This window comes from Balaenoptera acutorostrata, chromosome 2, assembly GCF_949987535.1.
Source record: "Balaenoptera acutorostrata chromosome 2, mBalAcu1.1, whole genome shotgun sequence".
In the NCBI taxonomy this organism is placed as follows: Eukaryota; Metazoa; Chordata; class Mammalia; order Artiodactyla; family Balaenopteridae; genus Balaenoptera; species Balaenoptera acutorostrata.
In genome coordinates, this window is record NC_080065.1 from 181,397,980 (window position 1) to 181,414,626 (window position 16,647).

At 50.5% G+C, this 16,647-nt stretch overlaps 2 protein-coding genes across 2 annotated transcripts in view; one reads left to right on the plus strand and one right to left on the minus strand.

Annotated features, from left to right (window-relative positions):
- Nucleotides 1-16,647, plus strand: part of MLLT1 (MLLT1 super elongation complex subunit) — a 132,531-nt gene that overhangs the window by 4,093 nt on the left and 111,791 nt on the right. The gene's annotated exons all lie outside the window — the stretch shown is intronic.
- CLPP (caseinolytic mitochondrial matrix peptidase proteolytic subunit) lies at nt 616-6,148 on the minus strand. Its single transcript, XM_007169103.3, has 6 exons — nt 5,883-6,148; nt 5,722-5,793; nt 5,064-5,160; nt 3,566-3,753; nt 2,553-2,658; nt 616-963 (listed from the first exon to the last, which is right to left on the minus strand). Exons 1-6 carry the CDS (start codon nt 6,066-6,068, stop codon nt 788-790), a joined length of 825 nt encoding a protein of 274 aa, XP_007169165.1. The 5' UTR covers nt 6,069-6,148; the 3' UTR covers nt 616-787.

Consider the following 16,647-nt stretch of genomic DNA (forward strand, 5'->3'; position numbering starts at 1 on the left):
ACCCACCACTCTGTGGTTCCTTTTTGTTCTTCTTCTTGAAACCCTCTGTGGGGCATCTCCCTCCTTGCTCAGACCTACCAGGCCTTTTATGACCTGTATTCCTCCCCTTCCTGCTCTCATCTTCTCCTCTCTCCCCCTCACTCTCTCCAGCCACCCCAGCCTTCTCATGCTTCCGCCCACGTGCCAGCCACAGTCCTGCCACAGGGCCTTTGCACTTGCCATGCCCTCTGCCTAGACTGCTGTCTCCCGAGATAGCAAGCTTGCTCCCCCCAGCCTCACCTCCTTCAGGTCTTTGCTCAAATGTCACCCTCTCAGCAAGGCCTTTGCAGGCCACGCCATCTAAAACTGTCACACACACACCCCCACACCCCCCACCCCCGCCCCGCACGTTGCATACCTCTTGCCCTGATTTTTAAAAAAACTGTCTACTCCCACAAGAATGTAAGTTTCTTCCAGACAGGGATTTCTGTGTTTTCTTCACAGTAAGTTGCGGCCTCTGGAGCAGTGCCTGGAATGTAGGCTCAGTAGCTTTGCTGAAGTTAGGAAGCTGAAGGTCAGGGTGAAGGCACACGTGTGCCGTGGTGGAGGACGGAGGGAAGGCACCACAGCCGGGAGCAAAGTCTACAAAGATTTAATTTAAAATCACAGTGTCTCAGCTGGGATACCCACCCGGAGGGGCACCCCCAAATCCAGAGTTCCTCAAGGGTCCCCTCTAGGCTCAGTGTCGAGGGGTGGGCAGGCCTGGCGCCTCCACTTTCCTCCGGAGGGCGAGGGTGAGGGGCAGCTCTCAGGCATTCGCTGGGGCAGGTTCTGCCGCTGCTGCCGCCGCCACCACCGGCTCCTTCTGCACCAGCTCAGGCTCGTCCTCACCGTCCTGGGGAGGGTGGACCAGAACCTTGTCCAAGATGCCAAACTCCTGGGCCTCCATGGGGCTCATGTAGCGGTCCCTCTCCATGGCTGACTCTGCGGGGGAAGCGGAGGTGGGACGAGGGTGGTTAAGAGTGGAGACCCGGGGCCACGTTCGGGTCCCCGATCCGCCCAAGTCCTCCCTGTGTGACCTTGGCCTCCCTGTCTCTGTGCCTCAGTTTCCCCATCGGTAAAATACCTGTTTCAGTTTTTGTGTGTGTGTGTGTGTGTTTTTTTTTAACTTACTGATGGGTAAATGCACATCCAGGAAAGGGTGTGGATCGTGGAAGTGGACAGTGTGGTGATTTCAGACTGAACCCACCCATGTGGCCGGCACCTAGATCAGAGCCCCCCGAAACCCCGTCGGGGCCATGTCTAGTCACTAACTCTCCCCACCCACTACCCTAACAGTGGCCTAATGGCATAGATCTGTTATGCCAGTTTTTGCCCTTTAAACACATAACCACAGGGATTTCCCTGGCGGTCCAGTGGTTAAGACTCTGTGCTTCTACTGCAGGGGGTGCAGGTTCGATCCCTGGTCGGGGAACTAAGATCCCCGCATGCCGCGGCCAAAACAATTAATTAATTAATTTAAAAAGTAAATAAACGAACACATAACCAAGGAGCATTTACTCCTTTTTCCACTCAGCACCGTGTTTCTGAGATTCATCCAGGCTGTGGACCAGTCTTCATGGCTGTACAGCATCCCACGTCGTGAATAAACACCACCACTGACCACTCATTCCCCTGCTGTCAGGCATTTCGGTATTTTCCTGTTTGGGGGTGTAGGAATGGGACTGCATTCCTGACTACACCTTTGGACAGAAGCACTCAATTCCCTCGGTTATACGCCAAGCAGAAGAACCATGCATCTTTCTGTATGTTCAGCCTCAGTGCCTGACAGCTTTCGGAAGTGGCCGTATGGTTTTCACTGCCGCCTGCGGTGGATAAACGTTCCACTGGCTCCACGCTCCCCTCAGCACTTGGGGGTGTCAGTATTTTCTATCTGAGCCGTTCCAGTGGATTGAAATGGTATCTCATCGCGGCCTTGATTTGCTTTTCCTGATGACGTCATTATTAAACATCATCACTAGAAGTCATGAGCCTCTTGACTTCTGTTTCTTGACCATTTGGAATATTCTTTGTGGGCGACCCTGTTCAAAACCTTTGGACCTATTTCTTTTTTTTTGTTCTGGCCACGCCGCATGGCTTGCGGAATCTTAGTTTCCCGACCAGGGATTGAACCCGAGCCCTCGGCCATGAAAAGCACGGAGTCCCAACCGCTGGAAAGCCAGGGAATCCCCCTGGACCTAGTTCAATGAAGTTTTTGGGAGGCTCCTGTAAATGGGTCTTTTTAAAGTGCTCAGAACAGGGGTTCTCAACGGGGGTGGGTTCTGATCCCCAGGGGATGCTGGGCGATGTCTGGAGACAGTTTTGGCCGTCACAACTGGAGATGCTGCTGGCATCTGGTGGGCAGCGCCCAGGGATGTGGCACACCTCCTACAGTGCCCAGGAAGGCCTCTGTCACAGAATGATCCAGCCCTGGTGTCAGCAGCACAGAGGTCCAGAGGCCCGACCCGCACATATGTGTTGGTTACAGTAAAAGGGAGCAGCTGGGGGCCTGTGTGGGGCAGGAGGGTGCTCACCGATCACCTGCAGGCTCTGTTTGGTGTGCTTGGCGTAGATGCTGTAGAGCTGCTTCTTGAGTTTAATGATTTCCTCCGCCTGGATGGCGATGTCTGTGGCTTGGCCCTGGGGGGATGTCCCAAGAGGAAGGAGGTTGGGATCAGCATCTGCCACTCACGGGGAGACTGGAGATGGGACTCGGGAGCCTGCCCTGGGCGTTGGCTGCCAGTTTTCAAGCAGGTGGGACAGGGCTTTGTGAGTCCCTCCACAGCCTGCTTCATCCTCACCGCCTCCAGGAAGGCTTCCGGTATTAACTCTATGTTCTTATTTTCTGCAGCTGGGGCCTCCCTGACCAGGAGGAACGGCCCCTCCCAGGGCAGCTAATTCCTAGATTTTGAACCGCTGCCCAGCGTACACTTTTCACGTGCAAAGCAGCCAATCCAAGCCCACATCCCCAACACCTCCTCTATTCTCACACCCTGGGTCACCATCCCCCTGCCCCACCGCCCCAGGGTACCAGACAACTAGGGACAGTCCCTACACCCCAGAGCCCACTGCAACTATTCACACTAGCCAGTCTTAAGCCTCGCTCATTCCTGCCCGCAGAAACCACAATGACAGCTGTTGCCTGCATTCTCCTCCCGACCAGCCCTGGTGCCTCTCTCTCTGCCTGGCCCCCGTGGCCTGGCACGCTCCTTCCTCTTGGGATCTGTGAGTAACAAACTGTCTTTTCAATGGCAGCCCTCTCCTGACCTCTTGGCCTCACTATACCTGCATATTAATAAAACCTACTTTTTTTGTTGTTGTTGGCCAAGCCACGTGGCTTGTGGCATCTTAGTTCCCCGACCAGGGATTGAACCCGCGCCCTCGGCAGTGAAAGCGTGGAGTCCTAACCACTGGACCGCCAGGGAAGTCCCCAAAACCTACATTTTAAAACATTCACACCCCCACATGACTTCCGTCTGTCCGGCTGGTCCTTCTGTCTAGACCCCCACCCCCATGCCCAAAGCAGCTCACGGGGCCCAGCACTCACCCGGGCGCCCCCGGAGGGCTGATGGATCATGATGCGGGAGTTGGGGAGCGAGTGGCGCATGCCCGGGGTGCCAGCGGCCAGAAGCAGGGAGCCCATGCTGGCCGCCTGGCCCACGCACCACGTGCAGATGGGGTTCAGGATGTACTGCATCGTGTCGTAGATGGCCAGGCCCGAGGTCACCACGCCACCTGTGGGTGGAGGGGGGCAAGTGAGGGGCTGTTCCCTCCTTTCCCTAGGGCAGCCTCTGGCCCTGGGGAGGGCTGGTGAAGCCCTTTAAAGCCAGGGTCCCAAACACAAGTACTACCAGGGATAGGAAGGTGACAGAAGCAGGTGATACAGGCCAGGTGGGAGCAAAAAATGAGGACTTGCTCCAGAGTGAGCTGACAGCTGCCACATGTGCATGTGGGCCCAGGGCGGGGGCCAGATCTGCCAAATTTTCAAGAGAAACTAGAAATTGGGAGCGTAGTGGCTAAGAGCGAAGGCTCTGGAGCCAGCCTGCCTGGGTAGTTGGGCAGTTTCTCATGTGTGACCTTGGGCAAGTTACTCAGCCTTTTGGAGCTACAGTGCCTCCTTGTAGATTGGAAATAATTAAATAGTACCGATCACGTGAGGTTGTGTGAAGATAAAATGAGTTAAATGCCTATAAAGTGCTTAGAAAAGTGTCTGGCACAATAAACGATCAATCAGGATTGGCTATTCAGGGAATTCCCTGGCGGTCCAGTGGTTAGGATTCGGCACTTTCACTGCCATGGGCCTGGGTCTGATCCCTGGTCAGGGAACTAAGATCCCACAAGTTGCAGGGCACGGCCAAACAAAACAAAACAAAACAAAACAAAAAGATTGGCTATTCTCCCTTTTCTTGTGGGGGCAGGGTGGAATCTACCAATTTAAAAATCTCGACAACCAAGTCAGGTCGGTAAAAACGTTATTTGTGGACTTCCCTGGTGGCGCAGTGGTTAAGAATCCGCCTGCCAATGCAGGGGACACGGGTTCGAGCCCTGGTCCGGGAAGATCCCACATGCCACAGAGCAACTAAGCCCATGGGCCACAACTATTGAGCCTGCGCTCTAGAGCCCGCGAGCCACAACTACTGAGCCTGCGTGCCACAACTAGTGAAGCCCGCGCGCCTAGAGCCCGTGCTCCACAACAGAGAGAAGCTACTGCAATGAGAAGCCCGCGCACCTCAACGAAGAGTAGACCCGGCTCGCCGCAGCTAGAGAACGTCCGCGCGCAGCAACGAAGACCCAACGCAGCCAAAAATAAATAAATTTATTAAAAACAAAACAAAACAAAAAAAACACGTTACTTGTGAGATCAAACAGGCAGTTTCAGGTGCCTGTTTAAAAGCAAGGGAAGAGGCAGCTTTTGGAGGTTTCAAGGCATTTTGGGGGGATTCTGAAGGAAGCTCTGCACCCTTTCTTGCTCCAGAGAGAGAACATCCCTGATTGGGGTCTCAGTCCCCAGGAGGGCCCTGGCACCGGGGGAAGGCCCTGCTCACCGGGGCTGTTGATATACATGTGGATGGGCTTCTTGTTGCTCTCCGACTGTAGGAACAGCAGCTGCGCGATGACCAGACTGGCGACACTGTCGTCGATCTGCAAGCGGGGCGGGCAGGGGCGGGGAGGGGTGTCCCCAGATAAGGGTGAAGGCTTAAGGGAGGCAGTTATGGGTCGGCTGAGGATGAGTCAGGGCACCAGAATGGGGGTCAGAGCCCAAGGAAGATGGATCAGGAAGAGTTCAGGACCCAGGAGGTGATGTGGTGCGGGGGCGGGGGGATCCGGACCCAGGTGGTTTGGCTTAGAGGAAGGGTGGGGTCAGTACACACTGGGCCCAGGAAGGGCAGGGGTAAGGAGGCTGGGGAGAGTGACTGGAGCCCAGGATTGGGGAGGAGGTGTCATTGGTGAGGGAGCGAGTCAGAGATTAGAAAGGGAGAAGCAGAGGATTTAAGGAAGGCGTAGAAGGGGTACTAAGGGCCAGGAAGGAGGATCAGAGAGTTTATGTGCCCAGGAACGGGGGGGAGTGTCAGGTTGGGACAAGAGCGGAGCCTAGGGAGGAACGTCAAGGGGGGGTAAGTCCGGGGATCAAGGACGTGTGAGGGGGAGGGGAGCAGGGGGTCTGGGCAGGCGCAGGGGAGGATCCGCGCGCGGGGCACTCACCGGGCCCATGACGCACACGATGCGCTCCCGCAGCAGCCGAGAGTAGATGTCATAGGCGCGCTCGCCGCGACCCTGGAGGAGAAAGATGGGGGTGAAGGTCAGGGGCCCTCCGTGCCCCAGCCCTCCCACCCCCGGGCCGTGTCCCCGCCTGGCCACTGTACCGTCTGCTCCACCACGATGGGAACGAGCGGGAGAGCCCGGGCCGCCGTCGCGTGCAGGCTCCGCTGCAGGGCCAGGCTGTTCTCGGGTGTCCGCTGCGGGGGAAAGCGGGCGGCGAGGCGAGACCCCAGCACGGGGCACAGACCTGCTGCAACCCGGACCGCCCCCACCAATATTTGGGGCCACATCGCAGCGCAAGTTCCTCTGCAAGACGCCGGAACTACAACTCTCGGCGTGCTCCGCGCCCACGGCGCTTGCTCAGGAGGCCGCCCACTTCCGGGAAGCGTGGGGGCACGTTTAAGGGTGGGGCGAGGGCGGGGCGGAACCTGAAAGGGTGTGGCCAGAGAAGGGGCGCTGGAGCGGAGTCGGGAGCTACTTTAAAGCCGCCAGTTTGAGTCTCTTTCCCAAAGAATCGTCATAGTTTTCTGCTCTTCCTTGCTTATTTCAAAAATCAATTCCGGGACTTCCCTGGTGGCGCAGTGGTTAAGAATCCGCCTGACAGTGCAGGGAACACGGGTTCGAGCCCTGGTCCGGGAAGACCCCACATGACGCGGAGCAGCTAATCCAGTGCGCCACACCTACTGAGCCAGCGCTCTAGAGCCCGTGAACCACAACTACTGAAGCCCACGCGCCAAGAGCCCGTGCTCCACAGTAAGAGAAGCCACTGCAGTGAGAAGCCCGTGCACCGCAACGAAGAGTAGCCCCTGCTCGCCTCAACTAGAGAAAGCCCGCACGCTGCAACAAAGACCCAATGCAGCCAAAAAAAAAAAAAAAAAAAAAATCAACTCTGTGCGCTCACTGGGCCTGGGCCTCAGCAATGATCTTCTAGCCTGGTGGGGCTGACTCCTGAGACCTTCCCATCCGTCTCTGGTTATGCGTGGGATAGAGGGAGGGACCCCAGGATGGGAAGCCCAAGGGAGGGAGTTGCGAAATTGGCCTGGAAGGTCGGTCTGGGAAGGCTTCCTAGGAGGAGCAGGCATTGGAGCTGGGCTTTGAAGGATGTATAGGAGTTCTTTAGGTAGGGAAAGGCATTCCTGGCAGAGAGAAGACAATGGACAAAGGTGTGGGTGAGAAAGAAGGCTCCTGGTAACGTTTGGGACCTCTCTTTGGCTCCACATCTTCTCAAGGTGGATTCTTTTTCATCTTTCAGTTCAAAAGTTGCCTTAGAATTGTCCCTTATTTTGTCCCCAGAGCCTAGAACCTTGCCTGGCACACAGTAGGTGCTCATAAACTACACTTTGAACCCAGAGATGAAGCAGTGATAAAGGAGGAAGGTTAGGAGCTGAGGGCTTTGAATTCAACTATACTTCAATAAAAAATAAATTAAAAAAATAAAAAGTTATTCCACTTAAGGTAACTTTTGGGGGTAAATTAAATATTTCAAAACTTAAAAAAAAAGCTTAGGGCTTTGGAGGCAGCTGCCCCACATGGCAAGCCTGGCTCAACCACTGACTTGCTGTGTGATCTTAGGTGCATTGCTTTACCCCTCTGAGCCTGAAGTTTCTCATTTGGAAGATGGTGATGGTCAAACCAATCTCACAAGGAAGGATTTAAGGATACCTGCTGCTGAGGCAGCATACTGACATGCCCTGAGTTTAAATCTTGGCTCCACTACTTACTAGTTGTGTGTCCCTGAGCCTTACTTTCCCCTCTATGAAGTAGACATAATGATAATAACCTACATCCTAGGGTCGTTGAGCGTAAGGTCCTCAGAATGGGACCTGGAATGTAGCAAGTGCTCGATTTGTATTAGCTACTGATGTGTATTACTGTGTTAGATCAGCAACCATGGGCATCCAAGAAGTCCTCCCAAATGAAGGTCCATTTGAGGTGGGTTTTGATGCATACGTAGGCATTCACAGGCAGACCATTCCTGATTGCTGGACTCCAAACTTGATGCTGGGTGCACTAAATAAGGGTAGTTTTGTGCCCTCCGTGCCCACAGCGGATCCCATCCTGATGGGGGGATAGAGCAGGACAAAGACACTCCCCGCCTTATGGAATCAGGGGCAAGAAAGAGGGAAGGATATGGAAGTGGAAAAGTTTGAAGGAGGCCTTGGAGGCACCCCTGGTGCTGGGAGTGGTGTTTCCTCAGCAGTGACTGAAGAGTTGGGTGGGCAGCATGGGCCGTCCCAGTTTCTGCTGTTGAGTCAGGTGGGGGCCCTGCCCAGCCAATTCCCCTGAGGCCCGAGCTCCCGCTGTGCCTCCGGGGAGAAGGGCTGTGCCGTCAGTTGCTGCAGCCCCAACAGTCACCCTGCCCTGACACTGCTCCACAGCCCCACCCTCACTGCCGTGGTTTCACCTGCTCTATCTAGGCACAGTTCAACTATTATACGTTTCGTATCCGCCATCCCTGTCCTCGTAACTACCCTCAATAAGGCCTTCGTAAGTGTCGCAGCTTCACCCCTGCCCCGGCCTTGCTGTCGTTTCATTCAGCAGCCTGAGTGATCCTCGCCACACAGCTTGCAGGATCTCAGTTCCCTGACCAGGGATTGAACCCAGGCCCTCAACAGTGAAAGCGCCGAGTCCTACCACTAGACCACCAGGGAACTCCCCAGAAGCTAATTAAACCATATCCCTCCCTTACCTAAAACCCTCCCCTTGGCTCCCCATCACCCCTGCTGACCTCTACCCGCCTTTCCTTCCACCCTCCCTTCCCCGCTTGGCTCCAGGGACCACGTTGGCCAGCTTTCTGCCGTCCAGCCACCTGACCTCTGCTCATGTCCTCTGCCTGAATCTTGCTCGTTCCCAAGAGTCTCCACTCAAACACCACCTCCTTGGAGAAGCCTTATGAGATGATACTTATCCATACTTTGGGCAACGCCTTCTGATGTATTCTGTTTTATCCTCTACTATTCCATTTCTTTTAATCTGGGGTTTCTCAACCTCGGGACTATTGACATTCTGGGTTGCATGGCTCTTTGTTGGAGGGGGGCCGTCCTGGGCGCTGTAGGATGTGGAGCAGCGTCTCTGGCCTCCACCCATTAGATGCCAGTGAGACCGTCCCCATCATAACAGTCCCCATCATAACAACCGAAACCGTCTCCGACACTGCCAAGTCACTGCCCCCCCCTGCCCCCGGGGCAAAATTGCTTCCAGTTGAAAATCACTGATTTAAATTAAAGTGGGTGGGGACTTCCCTGGTGGCACAGTGGATAAGACTCCGTGCTCCCAACGCAGGGGGCCCGGGTTTGATCCCTGGTCAGGGAAGTAAGTCCCACATGCATGCCGAAACTAAGAGTTCACATGCCACAACTAAGGAGCCCGCCTGCCACAACTAAGACCCGGCACAACCAAATAATTAATTAATTAATTAATTAAAGTAGGTGGTGACCTGAAATGAAGAAAAAGCAACTTTTGAACAGTACCTGGCACATTATAGGCCCCCAAAATTTTTTTAAATTAATTAATTAATTTATTTATTTATTTATTTATTTTTGGCTGTGTTGGGTCTTCGTTTCTGTGCGAGGGCTTTCTCTAGTTGCGGCGAGCGGGGGCCACTCTTCATCGCGGTGCGCGGGCCTCTCACTGTCGCGTAGGCACCCAAATATTTAATGAGTGCCTTATTTCTCCAAACTTTGTTTGCTCTGAATATTCCCAGTGAATGAATGAATGGTGGCGGGGGAAGGAAGGATTGATTCTGACTCTTGGCTGCAAATCAGCCAATCCGGATTTGGTTATCACTCCGTGATCAGAGAGAAACTCCGATCACTGCTACCTTTTCTGGGGTGAACGCAAAAGAGGCCTGTTGAATTGATAGGAATTGAGAATTTAAAAAAGAAACAGAAACCCTGAGGGCTGAAGAGGCTGTGGGTAAATGGATTCTCCCATTCAAAGGCTCACTGAGACATTGCTACAACTTCTGTGGAAACAAAGTTGACACCAAATTTCAAATTCTCATAATCTACTTCTAATGACTCATTTTTAAGAAATGATCAAAGGTAAGATTTAGCCACAGGGCTGTTTACGGCAGAACAGATCTTCCTTGACTAATGATGGCGTTACATCTGATAAACCCATTGTAGGTTGAAAACATGGTAAGTCGAAAGTGCATTATGGGGAACTCCCTGGCAGTCCAGTGGTTAGGACTCGGCGCTTTCACTGCTGGGGCCCGGGTTCCATCCTTGGTCGGGGAACTGAGATCCCACAAGCCTCGCAGCCCACCCCCCTGCCCAATGCATTACAAATATCGTAGCTTAGCCCAGCCTACCTTAAATGTGCTCAGAGCACCTGTATTAGCCTGTAGTTGGGCAAAATCACCTAATACAGACTATTTCATAATAAAGTGTTGAATATCTCAAGTAATTTATTGAATACAGATGGTCCCTGATTTACGGTAGTTCAACTTACAAGTTTTTGACTTTACAATGGTACCAAAGTGACATGCATTCAGCACTTCGAATTTTGAATTTTGATCTTTTCCCAGGCTAGAGGTAGGTCCGATACTATCTCTCTCTCTCTCTGTTTTTTTTTTTTTTTTTTTGACTGTGCCCCACACGGCTTGTGGGATCTTAGTTCCCCGACCAGGGATTGAACCTGGGCCACCACAGTGAAAGCGCCGAGAGCTAACCACTGGACCACCAGGGCATTCCCCCGATACTGTCTCTTGATGCTGAGCGGCAGCAGGCAGCCACAGCTTCCAGCCAGCCGCGTGATCGTGAGGCTAGACAACCACACACTTACAGCCATTCTGTACCCAGACGACCATCCAGTCTCCCTGACAGTCTGGAGGTTGGCTTGCAGGGTGGGTAGCGGGGTTGTGGACCAGGAAGTCTCCAGAGACCTCCTCCTTCCAGCTCACACCTCAGCCATCCCTGGGCTGGGGCCCTCCTGTCTTCAAGATCCAAAGCACAGCTTCAGCTGGCACTGAATTCCCATTCCAAGAAGCTGGATGGCGCAAGGGAGGAAAGAACAGGCAAGGATGCATGCCAGCCAATCTTGAAAGAAGGCTGCCCGTCACCCCTCCACTTTTTGGGGGTTGCATAGCATTCCATTCTATAGAAGACCTTTATTAATTAATTAATTAATTAATTTTTAAAAATTAATTTTTATTGGAGTATAGTTGCTTTACAATGTTGTGTTAGTTTCTACTGCACAGTAAAATGAATTAGCTATATATATATATATATATATATATATATATATATATATATATATATATATATATATCTCCCCTCTTTTTTGGATTTCCTTCCCAGTTAGGTCACCACAGAGCATGAGTAGAGATCCCTGGGCTATACAGTATGTTCTCATTAGTTAACTATTTTTTACATAGTATCAACAGTGTATATGTGTCAATTCCAATCTCCCAGTTCCTCCCACCCTCCCCCTTCCACCCTTGGTATCCATACATTTGTTCTCTATGTCTGTGTCTCTATTTCTGCTTTGCAAATAAGACCATCTATACCATTTGTCTAGATTCCACATATATGCGTTAATATACGGTATTTGTTTTTCTGTCTGCCTTCACTCTGTATGGCAGGCTCTAGGTCCATCCACATCTCTACAAATGGCCCAATTTCGTTGCTTTTTATGGATGAGTAATATTCCATTGTATATATGTACCACATCTTCTTTACCCATTCCTCTGTTGATGGACATTTAGGTTGCTTCCATGCCCTGGCTATTGTAAATAGTGCTGCTATGAACACTGTGGTACATGTCTCTATTTGAATTATGGTTTTCTCTGGATATATGCCCAGCAGTGGGGTTGCTGGGTCATATGGTAGTTCTATTTTTAGTTTTTTAAGGAACCTCCACACTGTTCTCCATAGTGGCTGTATCAATTTACATTCCTACCAACAGTGTATGAGGGTTCCCTTTTCTCCACACCCTCTCCAGCATTTATTGTTTGTAAATTTTTTGATGATGGCCATTCTGATCAGTGTGAGGTGATACCTCATTGCAGTTTTGATTAGCATTTCTCTAATAATTAGTGATGTTGAGCAGATTTTCATGTGTTTGTTGGCCATCTGTATGAAGAAGACCTTCAATTTACTGAATCAGTCCTTTGTTGGTGGGTATCTTCTTGTGGTGATTTTTTTTTAATCTTACCAATCATCAGATTTGTCTTATTTCTTTGGCCATGTTGCGTGGCTTGTGGGATCTTAGTTCCTCGACCAGGGATTGAACCCGGGCCCCAACAGTGAAAGCACTGAATCATAACCACTGGACCGCCAGGGAACTCCTAGATTTGTCTTTTTTTTTTTTTTTTTTTTTTGACATTTAAAAAAATTGAAGTATAGTTGATTTACAATGTTGTGTTAGTTTCAGGTGTACAGCACAGTGATTCAGTTATACATATTTTCTATGTATATATGTGTGTCTGTGTGTGTATATATATATATTCTTTTTCAGATTCTTTTCCCTTATCAGATTTGTCTTTTGAAGAGAGCCCCTGGGCTTGGTCTTCTTTATCTCCATCCAATCTGCTCTGTAATCTCATCTAGTCTCCTGGCTTTAAATACCTGTGTACCAGATGCGTCCTGTATTTCTCTCTCCTGCCCAGATAACTCTCTCGCCCAGACCTTCCTCTTTGCATCTACCGGGGAGGTCTAATCAGGCCCCTCAAAATGTTTGAGATGGGTTACTAATCTTACTCCCCACCCCTGTGCATTGCTCCTTCAGCCTTACACTCATACTAAAAAACCCAGAGTCATCCTTGATTTCTTTCCCCAAATCTGTTGGCTAATCCAGTTGGTTCAACGTCCCAAGTTTACCCAGAACCCAGCCCCCTCTCACCAGTCCATGCTGCTTCCCTGATCCAAGCTACCATCATCTCCTACCTGGACAATTGCAGTCACCTACTCCTCCCATTTTTCTCAGCTTCCATTCCTGTTCCCTTGCAAACTGTTCTCCCCCCAGGGACCAGAGGAATCCTTTTAAACCTTAAATGAGCTCATGTCATTCTTAGAACCCTCCTATGGCTCAACTCCTAGTCCGAAGAATAGTCTGCAACACTCTACACAGTCATAGATGCCCCCTCCTGCCCCATGACTCCCCTCCTCCCTCTGTCCCCCTCGCTCATTCCACCGTGGCCACACTGGCCTCCTTGCTAGTCCTCTAACCAGTCAGGCACACATCGGCCTCAGGGCCTTTGCACTGGCTGTTCCTGCTGGCTGGAATGCCCTTCCCTCAGACATCCCCATGGCACCCCCCTCACCTCCATCGAGTCCATACTCACTGTCCCCTTCTGACACCCTGATTGTGACCACAAGCCCCACCATCATCTCCCAGCACACTGCACCCCCTTCCCCTGCTTTACTTTTCTTTACAGAACTTGTGAGCCTCATCCTTCCCTACTCCAAGTGTGCTTCACCGACCAGCAGCATCAGTATCACCTGGGCTCTTGTTAATAACACAGACTGTTAGGTTCCACCCAGACCTCCTGACTCAGAGCTTGCGTTTGAACAAGATCCCCAGTCCATCCACAGGCCCACTGAACTTTGAGAAGCACTCCCATTTGATACATTGACTGCTTATTTTGTTTACTGTCTGTCTCTCCTGATAAAAACATAAGCTCACCAGAGCAAGTGTGACCGAAAGTGGGGTCCGGCTGCTCAGCACTCGAAAGCCAAGGTTGGTGGAAAGGAAAGTTTTGGAGGCTGGCATCCCGGGGGAGAGGGCAGACTCGTGTCCAAAGGCCAACTCCCCACTGACAATCAATGGGCAAGAGCTTTTAAAGGGGAGTTTCAGGGGGGTATAGGCAGAAGGAGAAGGCTACACGCAGAAACAGCACAGGCAGCTCTGACAGTCATCTTGAAATTGGTCCTGCGGTGGTCTGATCAGTGTCATCTTGATTGTTTTAAGTACAGTTCGTCTTCAGTTCCACGGTGGGTTTGTTCCCATTTCCTTGAGGCCAGTTCTCAGAATCGTGGCAGCTTATGTCATGGCCACAATCTGGTCATTATGTAGTTCACTTCTTTCACCTGGTGGTTTCAGTATCTGCAAAACAGCTCAAAGGACATGGCTCAGAATATTATCTATAGCCCTTGAGAAGGAACTAAAGGTTCCTCCTTTAGGAAGGACTAAACTATTATTTGACTTTAATGACTAAACTATTATTATTTGGTCTTGTTGGACTGTTTTCCTTTGCTTCTGCATTTTTCTCACTTCTCTGATTAGGCTTATTCTTTGGCTAAAGTTTTTCCACAGACAAAAGGCAGGCGGAGGACATGGGGTGGGGGGAAGGTCCTGCTCCATTTCACAAGGGTTTTTCTCTACTTTTTTTCACAGCTATACTTCAGCTTCTAGAACAGTGTTCGGCACATAGTAGGCACTCAGTAAACATTTATTAAGTCAGTGAAGGAATGGCTAGTGGGTGGACAGTGGGTTATGTGAGGCAATGGCGGAGGCAGATGTACCAGCCAGGGTTGTTGGTTGAAAGCAACAGAAACTGTCTTAAGCAAAAAGGGCATCTTGTTCAGAGAAGAGGCAAATGTGCCCCAGAAAGCAGGCAGCTGACAAAGGGGAGCTAACCGCTAAGGAAGTGGACGTGAGGGGTACAGACGGCATCACCGGGTAATACAATACGCAGGATAGCAAATGATGATGAGAAACACCCTCATAATCTAATGTCGATTACAAGGGAAAGGGGGAAATCCTTCCAAGGGCCCTTTCAATCCTACCAAAGACGTATCTACTGAAACATTGCAAGTTAATGCTCTGAAGCAGAGGCACCTTTTTTTTCTGTCCTAAACTACACAGATATCAAGGCAGTAACACTTGGAGCCGTGTAAATTTAAAGAGGTGGGAAAATAGGAGATATTTAAAGCAGGACCAGAGAAGCATGGCTGACTTTGTGGAAATGGACCTGTATTTGGAGAGTTCACAGCAAAACTGGGATAATCATGCCCTTCCCAGAGTTGCTGTGAGAATTATAGGTGAAAACCCTTTTAAATTGTTAAGGGCTAGCTGTTGTTGTTATTATGACCTAGTTGCTACAAAGGCCTCTGTGGGTGTTCATGTACTTCTCTAGCTTGCACCCCTCACTTTTGAGCCCCCCTTTCTCTTACCTTCTCTGCTTGGGTTGGTTTTTTTAATTAAAAGATATCATATGTGCAAAGTGTCTGACAAAAAAAAAAAAAAGGGGGGGGAATCTTGTAGACACCAGAGGTTTCCCAGCATCTGTGTCAGTCTGGAATCTCCACCTTGGAAAAAAATAGGCAGAAGTTTCCAGAGGCTGAGCATTAGGGGCAATTTGGCTAGGAGGTCACAGCCACCTTGGTGGACACTGCTACAAGGAATGAAGTCCCCCCTCCCAAAAGAAACAATTGGATGTTGGAAAGCCAAAAAAGAAAAAAAAACCCACAAAAAATAAAAAGACATGACAGACATCTACAAAGGGAGATCAGTGACAGGGCAGGTGTAGCCATTCAAAAGAGAAATATGGTGGAAGTACAATCTATAGGGGAGGGGCGATGGATTTGTGAAATGTTTAGGAAGAACAGACAGGGCTTGCAGATTGTGGGATCAATTATTCTCCAAAAGTCATACTTCTCCTTTAGCAGTTATCTATTGCTGTGTAACATATTACCCCATAATTTAGTGGCTTAAAATAATAACAATACATTAAACATTATCATTAAAAATAAACATTATCTCACATAATTTCTGTCGGTCAGGAACCTACAGGCAGCTTAGCTAGGTGTTCTGACTTGGGGTCTTTCCTAAAGTTGGGGTCGAACTATCAGGCAGGGCTGTAGTCATATCTAAAGGCTCAACTTGGGAATTCCCTGGCGGTCCAGTGGTTAAGACTTGGCACTATCACCACGGTGGTCCAGGTTCAATCCCTGGTCAGGGAACTAAGATCCCGCATGCCTCGAGGCACGACCAAAAATAAATAAATAAAGTGTCAACTAGTTGAAGGATTTACTTCCAAGATGGCTCACTCACATGGTTAGCAAGTTGGATGCCAGACAAGTTGGATGGCTAGCTACTGTCAGGAGGCTTCAGTTCTTCCCCATGTAGACCTCTTGGTTAATTGAGTGTCCTCACAACATGGTGGCCAGCTTCCCCCTAGAGCAATCGATCCAAAAGAGCACAGTGGAAGCTGTAATATCTTATCCAACCTAGCTTTGGGAGTCAGACATTGTTACTTCCACAGTATTCTAGTGGTCACACAATTCAGTGTGAGGCCGGGGACTATGCCAGGGGTGGATACCAAGAGGTGGGCATCATTGGAGATCATCTCAAAGGGTGGTTGCCACACCTTCCCATCCTGGGACTGCATTTCTCAGCATTCCTTGCATCTGAAGAGTCGTGTGATGAGTTCACCAGTGGACCCTGCAAGGAGATGATGTATGACCCTTCCAAGCCAAGGAGCTTCAGAAGCAGGTATGACTTCTCCCCTCTCTTCCCCTTCCACCAGCTCTTGCAGCTGAACGCAGTGGCCTGATAAGGATGGCAGAACTGCAGAAGGAGCCTGAGGAGGGAGACACCTGCCAATCAGGAACATACATTTTGTATTTTAGATGACCGAGCAACAAACTTCCATCCTATCTGAGTCATTAAACATTTTGGGATTTGTTCGTTGTAGCAGCTACTATTACCTAATTAATTCAGGAGTGGATTGAATATGGTGGGGGAGGGGAGGGAAGGTTCAGATCTTTCTGGCTGGGGCCATTGGGCGCATGGAGGTGCCTTTTACTGAGACAGGGATGTAGGTTTGGGGGAAGATGATGAGTTAGTTTAGGGCAGGGTCTGTCAACCTTGGCACCACTGACATTTGGGGTTGAATAGTTCTTTGCTGTCGGGGCCGGTCATCCC